The sequence below is a fragment of the Marmota marmota genome, unplaced genomic scaffold (assembly GCF_001458135.2).
Source record: "Marmota marmota marmota unplaced genomic scaffold, marMar, whole genome shotgun sequence".
NCBI classification, from domain to species: Eukaryota; Metazoa; Chordata; class Mammalia; order Rodentia; family Sciuridae; genus Marmota; species Marmota marmota.
In genome coordinates this window covers 3,507,420-3,523,958 of record NW_026000241.1, presented here as the reverse complement: position 1 = coordinate 3,523,958, position 16,539 = coordinate 3,507,420, and the positions used below count along the sequence as shown (strand labels likewise).

At 42.5% G+C, this 16,539-nt stretch overlaps 3 protein-coding genes across 8 annotated transcripts in view; all 3 read left to right on the top strand.

Moving 5' to 3' along the window:
• The window catches only part of LOC107145002 (adhesion G protein-coupled receptor E2-like), a 452,375-nt gene that overhangs the window by 193,206 nt on the left and 242,630 nt on the right, over nt 1–16,539 (top strand). The gene's annotated exons all lie outside the window — the stretch shown is intronic.
• LOC107144994 (olfactory receptor 7C2-like) lies at nt 1,392–2,868 on the top strand. Its single transcript, XM_015488848.2, has one exon. It carries the CDS (start codon nt 1,392–1,394, stop codon nt 2,346–2,348), a length of 957 nt encoding a protein of 318 aa, XP_015344334.1. The 3' UTR covers nt 2,349–2,868.
• LOC107144993 (olfactory receptor 7C2-like) lies at nt 10,786–15,954 on the top strand. The gene is made up of 2 exons (XM_015488847.1): nt 10,786–11,700; nt 15,868–15,954. Exons 1-2 carry the CDS (start codon nt 10,786–10,788, stop codon nt 15,952–15,954), a joined length of 1,002 nt encoding a protein of 333 aa, XP_015344333.1.

The following is a 16,539-nucleotide window of genomic DNA, read 5'->3' as shown; positions in this document are numbered from 1 at the left end:
ATGAAAAAAAATTTAAAAGATTTCTGCCTATAATAGCAACAGTGGAGCTATAATATGGGGAATAATCATTCTCATGAGCATTAAACCTAAAATATACTCAATATTACTTAAAAGAAATGGACACAATCTACTTTTCATTAAAAGAAAAGTTTGCCCATAAAAGAATAGAAATATCTAGAGGTCAATTCCTGTACTTGGAATGACAATCTGAACATTGTAACATGTCAGTTTTTACCAGATTGGTTTATAAATTCGAGGGGATTTCTAAAAAATGCCAGACATACTGTTCTTACAAAAGAGCCTAGTCATTCTTAAATTCATGTATGACTATAGTCAGGTAAGAGGAATAAAATGACAGTGGAAATAATACTAAATGACTTGTCATACTCAACTTTCAAATATGAAGAGAGTCATTTTTTTTTAAAATGGGACCAAAGATCTCACAACCTGATAAACGGTCATTTTTAGTCATTTATTTATAAGAATGTGACAAAGGATATACCTGAATTTTTTAAAACTGACAGAGGCCATTTACATCTGAAGAGAAGAACATATGAAATTAAAATTGATCCAAACTACATTTGCCACAAAGAAAACGCAGAAAGAATGTCAGTGTCCAGAATGGGCAGGATTTGAAGAGCCATTTCCACGTGGTGGAATAAGTGGATGTGATGAGAATCAGATGGTGGAAAATACCCAAATATTCACTTTTACATTTAGAAATGCTAGGATTTCTTTATTTAGAAAAACCCATGTTTGGTTGGATTCATAAAAGAAAAGTGGTAATTCAGAGGAAATGGAAACAAGGCTTAATGATAGCAATGTTTTTTATGTGTGTTAGCAGAAGGGCCACCAAAGGTCGGGATACACACGTAGAAATTCCAGAAAAGCAGCACAGTAAAACAACAAGCCTCCAATGCCTCACAGACCTGCCTGGAGCTAGGACACCCTCATTCCCATGGGCCTGTGGCAGAACACTCCAGAGCAGCCAGCAGGGGTGCTGGGGAGGGAGGATGCTTAGGGAGGCTCAGGCACTGCAGCCTCAGTCCTCCTATGGCTGTGAGCCTCCGAATCCCCAGGGGCTTGTTGAAACACAGAGTGCTGGGCCTGCACCCAGAATGGGAGGCTCTGGGTCCTGAGAGCCAGAAGGTGCACATTTCTAGCAAGTTCCCAGGTGACAACCAATGGAGAACCATTGACCTAGAGCCAATATCTTCGAGTAACAATGATAACTGCAACTTGTCAGCAAAGAGACCTGATGATAAGACAAAACAAATGATTTCTTGAGTTCCCAAGTTGTCAATAATAGACACTGGGTTCATCCTGGGGAATCCCTATTTGGAGTGAATTTGGAGTTCTTTCTCTTCCTCCTGGGAAAACATACCAGCACCATGGAAAGAGGAAACCAAACAGGCAATTTCATTCTCCTGGGATTCACAGATGACCCTGACCTTCAGTTCCTCCTCCTTGGCCTACTTCTGGCCATGTACCTGGTCACTGTGCTGGGGAACCTGCTCATCATCCTGGCTGTCATCTCAGACTCCCACCTGCACACGCCCATGTACTTCTTCCTCTCCAACCTGTCCCTGGCTGACATTGGCTTCACCTCCACCACCATCCCCAAGGCTCTCAGGAACATCCACACTCACAGCAAAGGGATCTCCTTTGCAGGCTGTGTCTCACAGATTTATTTTTTTGCTTTGTTGGCATGCCAGGACAATTTGCTCCTGACAGTGATGGCTTATGACCGCTTCGTGGCCATCTGTCACCCCCTGCACTATGTTGTCATCATGAGCCCACAGCTCTGCAAGCTCATGGCTCTGGGGTCCTGGTTCACTAGTGTTCTAGGTGCCCTGCCTGGGGCATTGACCATCTTGAGGCTGTCCTTTTGCACAAACATAGAAATCCCTCACTATTTCTGTGATCTTCCTGAAATCCTAAAGCACACCTGCTCTGACACACTCATCAACAACATAGTGGTGTACACTGTGGCCATCATCCTAGGTGTCTTCCCTCTCACTGGCATCCTCTTCTCCTATTCTCAGATTTTCTCCTCCATCCTGAGGATCTCATCAGACAGAGGCAAGTACAAAGCCTTCTCCACCTGTGGGTCTCACCTCCTGGTGGTCTCCTTGTTCTATGGCACTAGCCTTGGGGTCTACCTCAGTTCTGTAGCCACACTGTCTTCTAGGATAAGTATGATGGCCTCAGTGACATACACCATGGTCACCCCCATGCTGAACCCTTTCATCTACAGTCTGAGGAACAGGGACATCAAGGTGGCCTTGGGGAGAGTCCTCAGCAAGATGGTGCCTCTCAGTGAAAGTGTTGAAGCACACCTCTCCTGAGTCACAGTATGCAACATAGTGGAGACAAGAGACCTCATCCCTTCCATCCAAGGGTGACTACCTCTGCTCTGTGTATTTCATGGCAACTTATTTTTTGCATCTTCCTTTGGGCTCATTCCCATAGATTGTTTAGAATGTACCATAATGAATCACCTGTGCACTATCTAGCTGATCATTGTAATTTTGTGTGAATACAGCTGGGCTTTTTATTGCAATTTCATTTCAATCACTGAGGTATGGGCATTTGTACTTTTGTTGATATGTAATACTGGCATATGTTGATGAGGCACAGTGTGATATTTCAATGTATGTGTACAATGTGTAGTGATGAAATCAAGGTCATTGGCATTTCCATCTCCTAAAACATTTATCATTTCTTTTTACTGTGCACTTCACACTCCTCCCTTCTAGTTTTCCAAAATTTTGTAATAAATTGTTATGAACTATTGTCCTCTACAGTGCTGGAGAATTTTAGAAATCATTTCTCTTATGAAACTGGACACACACCCTCTACCCAACCTCCTCCTCACCCTGCCTGGACATCAGTGTCCAGGGACCACTGCTGTACTCTCGACTGCTGTGACATCAAATTCATCCCCTTCCTCACATGAGCAAGAACTTGCAGCCATTGCTTTCTGGTCTTTTGGATTGACATATGTCCTCAGAAGTGATGGGATGTGTACCTCCAGTACTGAGTGAATGCTGTCTTGAAAACTCATTTACACAGGAATGTTTTCTGAGGTGATACAAATACATTAACTAAAAATCTTGCCCTTTATATGAAATGTACACTGCTTCCCATCACACCAACTATGTGGAATTTTTCTACTCATCCTCTGTACAGATTCCTCAAACTTGAGAACTGGGTCTTTCACATCTTCACAGCCACAATGCCTCATCCTGTTGTTGGAAAGTGAATACTTTTTTGCTCAGTGAATATTTGTCATATGGAGTGGAAATTAGCTGTTCAGATGATCAAGTGTAAAATAGAATCTGGAACAGAAAATACCAAGTTTTAAATTAAAGATTTCGAGCTGGAAAAGAAATTCAGAGTTACTAATGCAGATATAATAACAACAATACTCAGTATGTACCATAACTATTTCCATGTTTATACACATCACATCACTAGGTTTCCCAATATCTCTTTTATGTGACATATTTGTCCGTTTGCATTACTATAACAAAGTGCCAGAGACTAGGTACATTATAAAGAAGTCTATTTATCTCATAGTTTGGGAGTCTATAAAGTCCAGTTAGCATGACTCTGGCTCTGGTGAGGGTGCCTCTGACTTCATCCCATCCAGGTGGATGGAGCTGTGCCAGGAGCCCTCCCAAGACGGAGAGATCATATGAAGAGACAGGATCCCAGCGAGATATGAGGGAGAGACAAGCCCTGCTCTTTTATCACAACCACGTACACAAGCTAAGATTGGTATGACGCCACCAGGTGATGCACACTTCTGAGATCACATTTATGTGTGGTTGGTGAGGGACCAAAACAGGTTATACAGGGCACAACTGTATCCTAAGTTCACTTCCTGTTTCAGTGAGCTTTCCTTGCTCTGAACAAAAGGACTGACGAGACTATTTAGAGCATGAAGAGTTTATTTTGGCTCCCAGTTTCAGAGGTTCCGTCCATGGCTGCTGACCACAGAGCTCTGGGCCTGAGGTGAGGCCAGACACCATGGTGGAAGGGGGAGCAGGAGGAAAGCAGCTCAGGCAGGGCAACCGGGAAGCAGAGAGAGCTCCGCTCCCCAGAAACATGATGTAAACCCAAAGGCAGCTTTGACCTGGCTCCTCCAGCCACAGCCTGCCTGCCCACAGTTTCACCCAGTAGATCCATTTTAAGTGGATTAATCCACCAGTTAGGCTACAGCGTCATGATCTACTCACTTCACCTCTGAACATTCTTGCCTTGTCCCCCACCTGACCTTGGGGGGTCACCACAAATCCAAACCACAGCACTGCCTTGGATCGTTAGTGAAGATGAGCACCTTCTCATGGTTTTGTGTCTTTCTTCATTCCTGCTTCACTAAAGTACAGCCAGCATGGTGGCACGTACTCAGGGGACAAGGTGGTGCCTTGACAGACAAGCACAGTGTGTCATAAGCTCCTTGCATTTATTCTTTCTGTATTTTTGGCTCACCTCCTTGGATCATATAGCATAATATGTGTTTTAATTCTAATTGACACTAAACAGTTGATATATATCCACTTTGTCATATTTTATAATGACGAACGTGGTCTGAATACATCCTCTGGGATCCCGTTTGTTTTTCTTTCCTTATTTCCTGATCTGCATTTGTTTAATGTGCCTAAATTCATCAGCTGTGTTCTCAGTTCTCTTCCTTTCTTTTCTTCCCTCTGAGTATATGTTCAGAGGATTCATTGACACTGTCTCCAAATCCCATTACATTAAAGATCTTTTCTACAACTTGCTTTTATTATGATTTTTGGCATTAAGACAGTAATTCAGTTTATTTCAATCCAATTAATTTTAAAAATCTGAACAACATTTATTTCAAAATCTTTTTCTTCAACACTGACATTATGCCACTTATATGACTTTTAATTTTATTGAATTTGTATTTTCATATTCTACCAAATTGATGTATTAAGACAAAAGACAAATTCGCAATGTCTCGCAGACTTTACATAATTTCATAAAAAGATGGAAAATGTTTCATTTTGCTCCTTTGCTTGAAAACTACATTTCCCAATTTTCTGTGTGAAAAGCACACCTGAGGTGGATTCCAACATGAATTCTCAACTCGGCTTCGTAGACACCATGAGTTGGCGAGGGGTCGTGATTGACAAAATTAAAACAAGAACATGATGATTGTGAGGTATGGTCACTTCCTCTTGCTGCTAGAGCCAACTACGACCCAAGACTGGGAGATTAAAGAGCATCAAAGAATTATTTTACAGATCAGGAGACTGGAAATCCAAAATGGGTATCACTGGGATAAGTTCAAGGTGTATACATGGCTGTGTTCCTTAAGGAGAGTCTGAGGTGTTGTTATGGTTTGGATCTTGAGTATCTCCCAAAATACATGTGTTGGAAGCAGGATCCCTAGCGTGGCAAGGTTCAGGGGTGCAGCTTTTATCCAGGAACTAAATCACAGGGCTCTGACCTCATCACAGGATGTTGTGAGGTGTCCCCCAAAGGCTCACATGTGAGACAATTTTACAAGAAAGTTCAGAGGGGAAATGATTGTGTTGTGAGAGTTGGAACCTAATCAGTGCATTAATCCCTGTAGGCAGATAAGGTAAGTTTGGAAGAGAGGAGTCATTGGTGGGGGCAGTGCTTGGGGCCATATATTTTGCTCTTGGAGAGCAAAGCTCGCTCTCTCTCTCTCTCTCTCTCTCTCTCTCTCTCTCTCTCTCCCCCTCTCTCCTTCCTAGTACCATGTCCTGAGCCATTTTTCTCCACCACACTCTTCTGCCATGATGTTCCACCACAGGCTGGGCCCAAGGCAATGGAGCCACTGTCTATGGGGTGACACCTCTGGAATCATGGGTCCCAGCATGAAGTTTTCCTCCTCTAAAATTGTTCTTCTCAAGACTTTTGCTCTAGGTGGGACCTGTGGAAGAAGTAGGTCACTGGGGGATTCATCCCTGGAAGGATTCATCCCTGTCCCCTTTCATCTTCTCTTTCTCTCTCTGCTCTCCAATTACCATGTGCTGAGTAGCCTTCCTCTGCCACACCTTCCACCATGTCTCTCCCTGGAGGAGCTAACGATGAACAGAATCCTCTGACCATGGAGATGGGTTGAGCACATTCCTCTTTGCAGTGATCTGGCTTAGAGACTGACACATGGTGACACTGGCACAGATGTCAGATGAGGGGAACCTGGGTAGTGCCTATGGGTCTGAGACCTGAAACACAGGCATATGTGGAGGGTGGACAGCTCTGGAGTCCAGGACAGTAATGGCACTGGTGCAGGGTGCAGCCACCTCCTCTGACACATTGATAACCACGTGTCACCTGTGGATGTTGTAAAGCAGACAATGTTCTAGGACTGGAGGGTCCAGGCCTCCAAGACTTACAGAAGCCTTGGTGTTCCTCAAGGGAATAGCCCTCTGCAGCAGCTGACCCACTTTCCAGCATATGGTCACATGCACTCAGGTCTCAGCTCTGTGTATGGGAGTACAAAGTACCTCACATGACAAGTGTCCAGTATCTGAAATGCAGTCATGCCCAGTTCAGCCACAGGGCAGGATCTGGACAGTGGACTCCTAATGGGCAGCAGCAATACCCTGGGAGTCAGGGCTCTGGCAAGAGGTGGGAGGAAACAGCATCTTTTCCAAAGTGACTCCACAGCAGTCAGTTCTGAGGGGAAGAGAACCTAGGAGCCACTTCTCCCTCTCTCAGTTCCCCAGGGTAAAGAGTCATTGATGATGTCAAGGGCAGGAGGTGCTGGTGTCCTCTGTAGGGGGCACCGCTAGCAATCCCCATGGCTCTGCTACATGGGTGAAACCAATAGCCTCTGTTTATCTTCCTTGTTCCTATCCATCTCCTGGCAGTTCCACAATCATTTACAAGTTAACATTGTCCTTTTTTATCCAGCATGTGGATCACATTTCTGGATGGGCACTTGGGTCCACCTTGGGCTTTCCTGCTTTATGGAGAGTACCTCTGCCTGGCTTAGGTGAGCTGGTAAAGGCTGGGGTCTCCTGCTACACCCTCTTGATGATGTCATGACTGAAAGACCTTCATAAAATAGAAGGTTGGTTGTCCAGTGATTCCTCCATTCCAAAACCCAGGATCACTGCCAATAAAATTCTCACCCTCCCCAGTCACCTAAGAGTCTACCTGAGAAGGTCTTGCCTCCCGATCTGATTCACAACCTAATTCTTTAACCTGGATCATGTACACACAGTAATTTCATAGCTCTTCAGTTAGAACCATAGATGTGACCCTATGATCTACAACATCAGAAGGCAGAAGGGGAACTGTGTGTCACAACACTCAGGACATTGCTACAATAAGCACACATGAATATTCCCTAGAGCAAGCATTCCTGATTCATGGACAATAAAAACACTTGGCCACATTGTTCCCAAACAGGGGTCATGCACCTTGCACTCTGTGAGCTCTTCCATGATTTCCTTTCTTTGAATCCAACATTAGGTTTCAACAGGCTATTTCCTATTGGATGCTTTTGTAGAGACTGGTGTCTCTGTACCAAGTGAGAGCAAAGGATGGCCTCGTCCTGAGAGGAGAAGGATGGGAAGTAGATCCAGGAACACAGTGTGGACCAGGTGTGTGGCAACTGGAACACCTGGGCATTGGGAACCCCATAGTAGGTCCTCCCTTCTGGTGAGGACTCACCCATTCAATACTGCTTCACTCTAAACAGAGTCCTACTATTATCATTTTCTGGAATTGTTTTTTAAAATGCTCGATTTGGGGTATAAAGATCAGTGCCTTATGAATTGTTAAAGATGGTCCATACTCTCTTCCCTGGATAACTGAGGACCATGTATCCAGCTTGTTTGGAAACATTGTCCTGTAGGGCCAACCCACCTCTCAAAGCACTTCCCTAACCAGATGCCCAGAACTTCGTCTGCACTGAACTTGTGATGGTGAACACAGAAGATTTGGCAAGGTCATTGGAAGGGCAAGGTCACTGTAAGAGCTGTGTGTGGAGTTGGATGCGTCCTGTGCACAGCTCCCACTTGAGGTACAGGACTCATATGGGCTTGGATACTGCCTGCTCATGCCTGGGAGAGACCAAGGAGCTCCATCTCACATTTGAGGAAATACTCATTGGGAAGGACAATCATCAGTAGAGATCAAGTCCAGGGACAAAATGACATCATGAGGCAACAGCCCCAGGGGAAGGACAGACATAGCTGGAAAACAAGATGGTCCCAGAGGTGCAAAACTAGCATCATGCACAATTACCTTTCTAGTGTTGGATCCTCATTCATGGAAACTCAATTGCTCAGAGAATAGACAACACTGCAACAATTAATTTAATGAGCATTCATGAGAATTCAACCTCCCAGGCCTGGAAATGGTAAATATGCCCCGTGATCCTCTCATCCACAGCTGAGCTCTGCCAGGAGTGAGTGGCTTCACCTGGACCTTGAAGAGCACTGATGCCTGACCAAGTGTCCACTCATAGCAGTGTCTGAACTGTTACTTGTCTTTCTCATGATGGAATTTTGTTGCTACTATTTTTAACAAGGACTTCTTAGAGAAAATGGGATCTTGTTATTCATTTCCCCCTCATACATAAACGGTAAGAATGAAAATCTCAAGCATTTCATACTCTTTATACATTTCCTTTCACAAATCTTTAATATTCTCTGCCCTTTTCCCAGAAATGCATTAGTCTTTCTATAATTTATCATAAGACTTTATGAATGTACTAACTGTAACCAACAAGGTTATTTTTGCGTCCTAACTATCTGCAAGTCATTTTTTCTCCTTCAGATGTTTTCAGTGCAGAGTTCCAATCACTCGTGTTTTCTTTTCTTACTTGTACCAAAAAAAAAAAAAAATTAATTCAGAAATGCTTCCACTTTCAAGGGTAATTCATGTCCCTGTAAAAATTTATATTATTTATATACTTATGATTTCTTTAGTTGTCTCCTGAACACATCAAATGTTTTAAATTTATTTGAAAATATATAGACTGAATTTAACATTATGTTTTTAAAATAGTTAATTAACCATGACACATTTATTGATATCTATATATAGCCTCTCAAAATAATCCAGGAATAAAAAATGCATGTCAATGAAATTAAAATTATATATTGAATATGAACACTTTAATATGAGATTGAGCATCACATTAGATGACAAAACTCTAGGGTTATGCCCTTAAAAGAAAGGAAAAAGGAGAAGAATTCCCTATCTTACACAAAACCTTCACAAGGATCTGGATTTTTGGAAACCAATCAATGAAAACAAAATGAGAGATGACATGTTACAAATTAATATTAGTTAGTCAAAGTAGACTTTTAGAAAACATCATAAAATTAATGATAAAACCAAGAAAAATTGCATGACACCTCATCAATGAAGAAAATAAAAAGATTTCTGCATATCATAGCAATGGTGGAGATATAATGTGGGGACAATTATTCTTAAGAGCATTAAACCTGAAATATACTGAATATTATTTACAAGTAATGGACATAATCTAATTTTCATTTTTAAAAAAACTGCAGAAAAGTTTGCCCACAAAAGAAATGCAATGTCGAGAGGTCAATTCCTGTTCTTGGAACAATCATCTGAACATTGCAAGATGTCAGTTGTTTCCAGATTGTTTTATAAATTTGAGGGGATTTTTAATAAAATTCCAGACATATTGTTCTTACAAAAGAGCTTAGTCATTCTTAAATTCATGTATGACTATAGTCAGGTAAGAGAAATAATTTTACAGTAGAAATAATACTAAATGACTTGTCATACTCAACTTTCAAATATGAAGAGAGTCATTTTTTTTAAATGGGACCAAAGATCTCACAACCTGATAAACGGTCATTTTTAGTCATTTATTTATAAGAATGTGACAAAGGATATACCTGAATTTTTAAAAACTGACAGAGGCCATTTACATCTGAAGAGAAGAACATATGAAATTAAAATTGATCCAAACTACATTTGCCACAAAGAAAACGCAGAAAGAATGTCAGTGTCCAGAATGGGCAGGATTTGAAGAGCCATTTCCACGTGGTGGAATAAGTGGATGTGATGAGAATCAGATGGTGGAAAATACCCAAAAGATTCACTTTTACATTTGGAAATGCTAGGATTTCTTTATGTAGAAAAACCCGTGTTGGTTGGATTTATAAAAGAAAAGTGGTAATTCAGAGGAAATGGAAACAAGGCTTAATGATAGCAATGTTTTTTATGTGTGTTAGCAGAAGGGCCACCAAAGGTCGGGATACACACGTAGAAATTCCAGAAAAGCAGCACAGTAAAACAACAAGCCTCCAATGCCTCACAGACCTGCCTGGAGCTAGGGCGTTCTCATTCCCATGTGCCTGTGGCAGAACACCCCAGAGCAGCCAGCAGGGGTGCTGGGGAGGGAGGATGCTTAGGGAGGCTCAGGCACTGCAGCCTCAGTCCTCCTATGGCTGTGAGCCTCCGAATCCCCAGGGGCTTGTTGAAACACAGAGTGCTGGGCCTGCACCCAGAATGGGAGGCTCTGGGTCCTGAGAGCCAGAAGGTGCACATTTCTAGCAAGTTCCCAGGTGACAGCCAATGGAGAACCATTGACCTAGAGCCAATATCTTCGAGTAACAATGATAACTGCAACTTGTCAGCAAAGAGACCCGATCATAAGACAAAACAAATGATTTCTTGAGTTCCCAAGGTGTCAATAATAGACATTGGGGTCATCCTGGGGAATCCCTATTTGGAGTGAATTTGGAGTTCCTTCTCTTCCTCCTGGGAAAACACACCAGCACCATGGAAAGAGGAAATCAAACAGGCAACTTCATCCTCCTGGGATTCACAGATGACCCTGACCTTCAGTTCCTCCTCCTTGGCCTACTTCTGGCCATGTACCTGGTCACTGTGCTGGGGAACCTGCTCATCATCCTGGCTACCATCTCAGACTCCCACCTGCACACGCCCATGTACTTCTTCCTCTCCAACCTGTCCCTGGCCGACATTGGCTTCACCTCCACCACCATCCCCAAGGCTCTCAGGAACATCCACACTCACAGCAAAGGGATCGCCTTTGCAGGCTGCGTCTCACAGGTTTATTTTTTTCTTTTTGCCTGCCAGGACAACTTGCTCCTGACAGTGATGGCCTATGACCGCTTTGTGGCCATCTGTCACCCCCTGCACTATGTGGACATCATGAACCCGCGGCTCTGTCTGCTCATGGCTCTGGGGTCTTTGTTGGTCAGTGTCCTGGGTGCCCTGCCTGGGCCCTTGAGCATCTTGAGGCTCTCGCTTTGCACCAACATAGAAATCCCTCACTTTTTCTGTGATCTTCCTGCAGTCCTCAAGCTCGCCTGCTCTGACACCCTCATCAGTCACATAGTGCTGTACTCCGAGACCATCGTCCTGGGTGTCTTCCCTCTCACTGGCATCCTCCTCTCCTATTCTCAGATTTTCTCCTCCATCCTGAGAATCTCGTCAGACAGAGGCAAGTACAAAGCCTTCTCCACCTGTGGGTCTCACCTCCTGGTGGTCTCCTTGTTCTATGGCACTGGCCTTGGGGTCTACCTCAGTTCTGTAGCCACACTGTCTTCTAGGATGACTCTGATGGCCTCAGTGATGTACACCATGGTCACCCCCATGCTGAACCCTTTCATCTACAGTCTGAGGAACAGGGACATCAAGGTGGCCCTGGGGAGAGTCCTCAGCAAGATGGTTCCTCACAGAGAAAGGGTCCATGCACATCTCTCCTGAGTCACAGTGTGCACCATATTGGAGACCAGAGACCTCACCCCTTCCAACCAGCTGTGGCTACCTGTGCTTGGTGCATTTCAAGGCAACTCATTCTTTGCATCTTCCTTTGGGATTTTCCTGCCCTAGGAATTGCTCAATATGATCTATAGTGTACCACCTTTTTTTTACTAACTAAACAGTCATTTTAACTTTGTATGAACTCAACTGAGCATTTTCTGTCATCAGCAATATTTATTTGTTTTTTTCATTTATGTATGTATCTTATTGATTGGGAATAATGGCACATATTGATGAGGTACTCTGTCATGATCAGTACATGTGCCCATGAATAATGATAAAAAAGAGGGTCATTAACATTTCCATCTTCTTAACTTCATTGTTTTGTTTTATTGTCAAGATGTGGACTCTTTTCCTTTAGCTTTTTGTAAAATGTATACTAAATTAGTGTGAACTATTGTCGCCCCACTGTTATGTGGAACATTAGAACATTCTTCTCTTGTGTAACTGGATTTTATCCTCTTTCTTGGGCCTCTATCCCACTATCCCCCCTACTCTTTGTAACTCCTGGAAACTATGGTTATGAAATCTTTTTGTTAGCTGAACATCTGAGCAAGAATGTGCTGTGCTTGTCTTCCTGGATTTCTTTATTTTTTTCTGTTCTGGTGATAGAACCCAGGGGTTGACACATGCTAGGCCAATGCTGCTCCATGGAACAACATCCCCAATCCCTTTTTTTTGGAGACCAGCTCTCACTAAGCTGCCCACACTGGCCTTGAACTTGTGAACCTCCTGCCTCAGCCTCCTAAGTAGGTGGGATTGCAGGCATATGCCTCCATGCCTGGGCCTGTTGTGGGCTTATTTATGAATCAAATCTTCTGTGTCAGCTATATATGCTCAGCAGTGATGGGGTGTGTAACTATGGTATTGTAAAAATGTTGTCTGGCATCTCGTTTACATTTCTGAAGTGATGCAAATAAACTTAACTCAAAGATTTTCTCTTCCTTTTGGTCAAATCAATATTATTGAATTTATGGACTCATGCAAAATATGGACTCATAAAATATCAAAGCTGTATTTTTTCCACCTTTCCAACTACAGTGCCTAGTATGGTTCCCATTTATTTCTTTGTTTGTTTGTTTATTTATTTATTATAGTTGTAGATTGGATGCCTTCATTTGATTTGTTTTAGTTTTGTTTGTTTGTTTTGGTACTCAGGATTGAACTCAGGGGCACTCAACAACTGAGCCACATCCCCAATCCTATTTTGTATTTTATTTAGAGGCAGCGTCTTGCTGAGTTTCTCAGGACCTCACTTTTGCTGAGGTTGGCTTTGAACTGTGATCCTCATGCCTCAGCCTCCCAGTGGCTGGAATTACAGGCCTGCACCACCACCCGCAGCTTTATCCATTTACTTTTTTATGTGGTTCTCAGGATTGAACCCCATGTCCCACAAGTGCTAGCCAACTGCTCTTCCACTAAGCTACAGTCCCAGGGCCCAGTATGGTTCTTGGTAAGTAATTTATGCTCAGTAAATATTTGTCCAATGAAGTGGAAGTCAGATGTGTGGCCAGCAAGGGGCCAAAAGGTCACCTTGCAGGGCACAACTGCCTTCTACTTTCACTTCCTTTGATGGTGGACACTTTCCTGTAGCTGTGATCCTTCTTCATTCCTGCTTTATTGAAGTTTAACTGACAACGTTGCACACATTCAGGTGACGGTGTGATCACTTGACGGACTCAAGCATCGTGTCATAATTTCCTGACCTTTATTCTTTGTCTATTTTGGCTCACCTTCTTGGATCACATATATTAAATATTGCCATTTTAATTCGTTAAAAAATTTTCTACATTGCTTTGTTTTATTGTCTTATATGTTCTAAATACGTTCGCTAGGGCTCCAGGTTTTTTCCCATTTCTTTCTATTCCATCTGGGTTTATGCTCCAAGGGTTCATGGGTACTTTCTCCTGAGAGCCTGCTTCTGAGAGTCTCTGCATTGTGATTCTGGGGCTCAGCCACGATGCTGTATGAGGCCATCGACTCTTTTGTCTTGAACCAATTTATGGCCATTTTGTGCCATTGCTCTATGGGGTTGGTTTTTGTGTTGGTGAGAATGATCCAGACTAGGAATGCTGGCAACCTTGCAGCAGTGATTTGTGAGCCACATGTACCATGACATCATCTCTCGTGCCAGATATTTGTGGGAAAATATGAATTGAACAGTTGAAATGAGGGTGCTGAAGAACCTCACTCAGCCAGGACTTCCTCACTCCACACACTGAAAGTACTTATCCATTTTCTCATCAGCTAATTTCCATATTACAATTTTTCTGTGAGAGACCTTTCTTTCCTTCCTTAAGTAAAGGGAATTTGGGCAGTTTTTATTCCAGGTTTTATTTATTTTTTATTTTTTTTGCATGGCTTCAAAAAAGAATGTTTTTTTTTTCCTACCCACTTCCTGTTTGCCTTTTTAAAAATGTTCATATACATGTATCTATGGGGAATTGTGAACAGTGATGTGCTTTGTGTGGTAAACTCTGCCAGTGGCTGGGATGTAGCTCAGTGACAGAGGGAACTCTCAGCAGGTTCAGGCCCCATCCTGACACATACCTATCAGTGAGCTAAATACAGCTCCCTCATTGGTTTTTAATTTTCCTATTTTTCCTAAGGAGCTATTATATTAATATTATTCACTGCAAACCAGTGAGAGTAGTCCTTGTGGCAGAGGTAACAGATAGAGTATCCCAATGCTTGCTCCACTCATGGAGTCCCACCTCTACATACACTTGTACTTCTTTTTCTCCAACCTGTGCTTTTTCTGACATGTTTTGATTCCATTACCTTGAAAGATGTTGGTGAGTATAGACACACAGAGCAAAGTCATTGATGGGAAGGTCACAGCACCCACAGGTACTTTCCCAAAGACTTTTCAGGGTTGTTCAACTTTCTACTGATTGTGAGTTAGTTCTCATGCTGTGAGTTTTGGTAAATTGTGTCTTTTAAAGATTTGGTTCTTGTCTTTTGTTACCTGGACTCTGTTCTTTGCAAGTGTTCTCAGCTCTCTTTATGCTAGGTGAGACAAGAAGCTGGATATTTCTGATTTTTCTTTCCCCAAATTGGGTAAGACTCTGGTAAATGTGTCGCACAGAGATTTAGAATTTATTTATGAGAACGACTGGTATATTGACCAAAGTTTGCTTTCTTTTGATATTTTAATTGTCATCTAATAATTGTACATTTTTATGAAGCACAATGTGGTAAGTAATTCAATGTATGCATAAAAGGTATACTAACCCACTTGGGATAATTGGCCAATTGAGTTCCTCTTACATTTACCATTTCTTCTGTTGAGCATGTTTCAACTTCTCCCTTCTAATGTTTTAGAAAATACATAGTGAACAATTATAAACTATTATCACCTTGCTTGCTCTAGAAGACTAGAATTTTCTCCTGTCTGACCCATTATTCAACCTCCCTCCTCCTTGCCTGTCAGCTAATCAGGGTCTCTATGCCACACTCTGCTTCTGTGATAGCAAAGGACGTTTCTTTTTCCAGCAGATTCTCTATTCCCAAGAGACGGGGGTTAAGGTCAGGAGAATTCATCATGTTACTCCCTCTCAGGCCCTCTTTCGCCTTCCAGAGATTTAACCCCATGACGCCCTGAACGGAAGTTCTCTCCCAAGACTCCCTCAGGAACCCCCTTTCTGCTCTTTTTCTACAGGGTTGACTCCTTTAGTTTCCTCACCTAAGTGACACCATGCAGTGTTGGTCTTTCTGTGCCTGCTTATTTCTCTGCAGAGTGTCCCCTGTGTGTCCTTTCACATTTTGTACTTGACAGCTGTCTCTTCTTTCTGAAGGCTGTGAAATATTCCAGTGTGTATAGATGCCTCTTTTTTGTTGTTGTGCACTAAAATTATACATGATATTGGGATATGTTAGGACATATTCAGATATGCATGGAACCTGATCCAATCAAGTTTATTCCCAGTACCATCCTTTTCCCTCCTGCCTACCTTCCCTCATGTGCTATTCTACTCTGCTGATCTCTCTTCTAGTTTGGTTTCTATTGTATAACCAAATATAAGTGATTCACTGTGAGTTTCCATTCCAGGTAAGAAGGGAGATGGGGAGATGGTTGTAGGGGAAATCCCTGTGCTCCTTGCCATGGCTCAACAGGGCAGGATTCAAGTTATTTCTCAAGTCGTCCTTTGCTCATGAGCACTGAAGAGAGTTTAGGACATAAAAGATGAAATGAAAATGAAGGTACAGTAAATGTTCACGCAGTTCACTCACGTGCACATTAATGTTTACAACAAAAGTTGTATTAGGTGAGTTATTTTTTTTTAATGTCAAGGTATAGAGGCATGTTTTTCATCAGCACCACGAATTTTTAAGCATCTCTGATTTAGAATCCCAGTCCTACCCTCACCTTTACCCAACAGATTATGTATTCAATTTTGAATTTATTTTATGAATTTAAGAAGTTTAATTGAGTGGTGATCATGTTCCAGGCAATATCTACTGAATCCTGGACCAAGACTAAGAAAGCAAGTATTCCTAAGACCTCAATAGGAGAAATAATACAAGCACATATAAGGAGGGGAAGAAATAATCATGTGGCAAGCCAAATGGTAACAGTTACTATTAAGGGCAAAAAGCAACTGTGAATGAGAAGGTCAAGAGGGAGTCTGATTTTACACAGGGTGTCCAGGCACGACAGGCCAATAAGTGGCATTTGAAAAGAGACCTCCAGGAAGACAGGATGGGAGCCACCATCTGCAGAAGCCTGTGCCTGGCTGGAGG